This window comes from Cajanus cajan, chromosome 3, assembly GCF_000230855.2.
Source record: "Cajanus cajan strain Asha chromosome 3, NIPB_CcT2T_4, whole genome shotgun sequence".
Classification (NCBI taxonomy): Eukaryota; Viridiplantae; Streptophyta; class Magnoliopsida; order Fabales; family Fabaceae; genus Cajanus; species Cajanus cajan.
The window spans coordinates 59,081,170-59,084,538 of NC_138519.1; the positions used below are offsets into that span (position 1 = coordinate 59,081,170).

Here is a 3,369-nt window from a genome sequence, read left to right on the forward strand (position 1 = left end):
GATGTCGTAGAAAGGAACCGTTTTTGATTGTTTAAAATATTGGTAGCATTTTTTAATTAAAATATTGCACACTATCACGTGGAGAATTAGTTGTTCATTTTTTTGATTGTTTAAAATATTGGTAGTATATATCAATATCCTGTGAGTGGCAATGTGGAGAATTAGTTGTTATTTGAATTTATAATTTGGTTATTTTTAACATTATGTTATTGAAATTTATAATTTGGTTATTTTTAACATTATGTTATTGTTAGCTACTCTTTGATTTGCTCATTATTATATTAATTTTGGTTGATTTAATTTACAATAATTTTTTTGTTGGTTGTTATTGAATGATATTTTGATATTAGGCATGACAACCGGTGAAACGCCATCATCACAAGAGGGTTCTACTCAAAACTCTTTCCAAAAGAATATTAGAGGGAAAACTGATATAGCTTGGGGGCATTGTAAATTGCTTAAGGAAAATGAAAAATCTATTATATTATGCATATACTGTGATAAAGTTATTCGGGGAGGTGGAATTAATAGGTTTAAGAGTCACTTGGCTGGTGAGAAAGGTCAAGTTGAACAATGTAAAAAGGTTCCCGCAGATATTCGTTTTCAGATGAAACAAAACATTGATGAATGCAAGAGCAAGAAAAGAAAAATTCAAGAAGAAAATAATGATAGTTACTCTTTCCCACCTATTGAAGAAGGTGAAGTGCCAGAAGTGGAACAATCAACATCAACATTTTTAAAAGGCAAGAACCGCATTGGTAACTTTTTTATGCCTAGAACAACTCCTGGAGCTCAACCTACCTTAAAAAGTGTGTTGCAAAGTAAAGAAGTGATAGAAAAATGTGACCTTGCTATTGCCAAATGGTTCATTGATGCATCAGTTCCATTCAATGCAGCTAATTCAGCATATTTTCAGCCTATGGTTGATGCTTTATGTAGTATGAGTCCAGGGTACAAGGTTCCAAGTATGCATACTATTCGTGGTCATTTGTTAAATAGGTGGGTTGATGATGTAAAGAAGCTTGTAGAAGATTATCGTTTAATTTGGAAGAAAACAGGTTGTACTCTTATGGCGGATGGGTGGACTGATCGGTGTAGGCGAACTTTGATCAACTTTTTAGTTTATTGTCCTAAAGGAACTATTTTTCTTAAATCTGTTGATGCTTCTCATGCTTCTAAAACTGCTGATATGTTGTATAAGCTTTTCAGAGAGGTGGTGTTATATGTTGGGCCAGAAAACATTGTTCACATGGTGACAGACAATGCTGCCAATTATGTTGCCGCTGGTAGGTTATTGGAAGCAGAGTTTCCTAAATTATTTTGGTCTCCTTGTGCAGCACATTGCATTAATTTGATGTTGCAAGACATGGGAAAGTTAGAGGAAGTAAGTATAGCTGTGTCACATGCCTCAAATATTACTAAATATGTCTACAATCATTGTTATGCATTGTATTTGATGAGAAAGCACACAGGTGGAAGAGAAATACTTCGTCCTGCTCCAACTCGGTTTGCAACTAATTTTATTGCTTTGCAAAGTATTTTGGCTCAAAAAAATCCACTAAGAGCCATGGTAACATCTAAGGAATGGACAAGCTCAGCTTATGCCAAAGAAGCAAAAGCAAAGAAATTTGTGGAACAAGTCTTAGACTCTGGGTTTTGGACTAAATGTGCAGATATAGTAAAACTCACAGAACCACTTGTACGTGTGTTGCGTATTGTTGATAGTGAAGATAAACCTGCCATGGGTTTTCTTTACCAAGCTATACATAAAGCTAGAGAAGAGATATTGAGAAGGTTTAGAAGAAATAAGATGAAAGTGGAACCTTACTTGAAGATCATAGATAACCGTTGGGATTCACAGCTTCGTAGAAATCTTCATGCTGCTGGTTATTGGTTGAATCCAGCTTGTAGATTTAATGATGAAGAATTTGAACAACATTTTTCCACAACATCTGGACTTTTAGATGTGATTGAAAAGTATTCTCATGGAGATCCTGAACTACGAAACAAATTGACTACTGAGATGAGAATATACAAAGATGCTGAGTTGGATTTTGGAAGGCAATCTGCTTTGTATGAAAGAAATACAGTTATGCCAGGTAACTTCATAACTTGTGACTTTGTGATCCTTAATGTTTATTTAAGTTTAATACATATACTGATTTATTTCATGCAATATTCTAGATCAATGGTGGGAATCTTATGGGTGTGGTGCACCAAATCTACAAAAGTTAGCTATTCGTGTTTTAAGCCAAACTTGTAGTGCTTCGGGTTGTGAGCGCAATTGGAGTGTATTTGAGCATATTCATTCAAAGAAAAGAAATAGGTTGGAGCATCAAAAGCTTAATGATCTAGTTTTTGTTCGTTACAACTTGAGGTTACAACATAGGTATTATTATGTTTCTTTCTTTTTTTGTGTCATTTTATTTCTAAATACATGTACTTAGATTTAAATACATTACATATTTACATGTGCTTAGGAAAAAGAGACATCAAAGTTATGATCCTATTAATCTTGAAACGCTTGATGACCATTCTAATTGGGTAATGGAGGATTCCCCACCATTTTTAACCAATGAGGAAGTGGATGCACTACGTAATGACCTTGCAAATATGACCATCCAACCAATTTCAAGTGACATTGGTATTTTTTTTATATTGTTATTTCATTATTTTGTATTTGTTATCACTAAATTTGAATTTGTAATTACTAACTTATTTCTAAATTATTGTCATAGATCAATTAAATTTGGATGAGGATGATGATGATGATGTACAAGCACAAGATGATACTATGGAAAACATGAATTTAAATGAAAGCAATATTGAAGAAGTTATTGGAGAAGGATTTGAGATTTTTGATGAAAGAGTGGTGACCACAACTTTTACTCCTTGGACATAAATAGTTTATATAGATTTGTTTAAATCTTGTAGTTCAATTATGTTTAAATATTATTTGTAGCTTTGTTATGTGACTTGTTATATATTTGAACTTACAAGTTAGCTTGGAACTTATGTGTGTTTTTTACTTGTTTGAAACTCATATTTAGAACTTGTTTTATTTGCTTAAAACTCATGAATGACATTATAAAATTATGTTAAAATGTGTTTGTAATTTTTGTGGAGTTTATTTTAAGGTATGATGTGATTTTTTTTTTTTTGAAATTTATAGGTATGAAATATGTATAACAAATATTTTTTTAATTTTTTTTAATAGAAACCGGGTCATGCGGTTTAATAGGTGACCCACCGGTCTAACCAGTGACCCATTGACCCAGTACTCTCACCGGTTCAATGACCGGTCCGGTTTTTAAAACACTGGAAAGTAGAGCACACTAAGCTATTTTGGTGTACACACCACGTGCAAAC

General features: G+C 32.9%; 1 protein-coding gene across 1 annotated transcript; it reads left to right on the forward strand.

Moving 5' to 3' along the window:
- The first annotated feature begins 352 nt into the window (after window positions 1-352).
- On the forward strand, window positions 353-2,103 carry LOC145956354 (uncharacterized). Its single transcript, XM_083071939.1, has 2 exons — window positions 353-2,046; window positions 2,091-2,103. The coding sequence occupies exons 1-2, from the start codon at window positions 353-355 to the stop codon at window positions 2,101-2,103; spliced, it is 1,707 nt and encodes a 568-aa protein (XP_082928065.1).
- The last annotated feature ends 1,266 nt before the right edge of the window (window positions 2,104-3,369 follow it).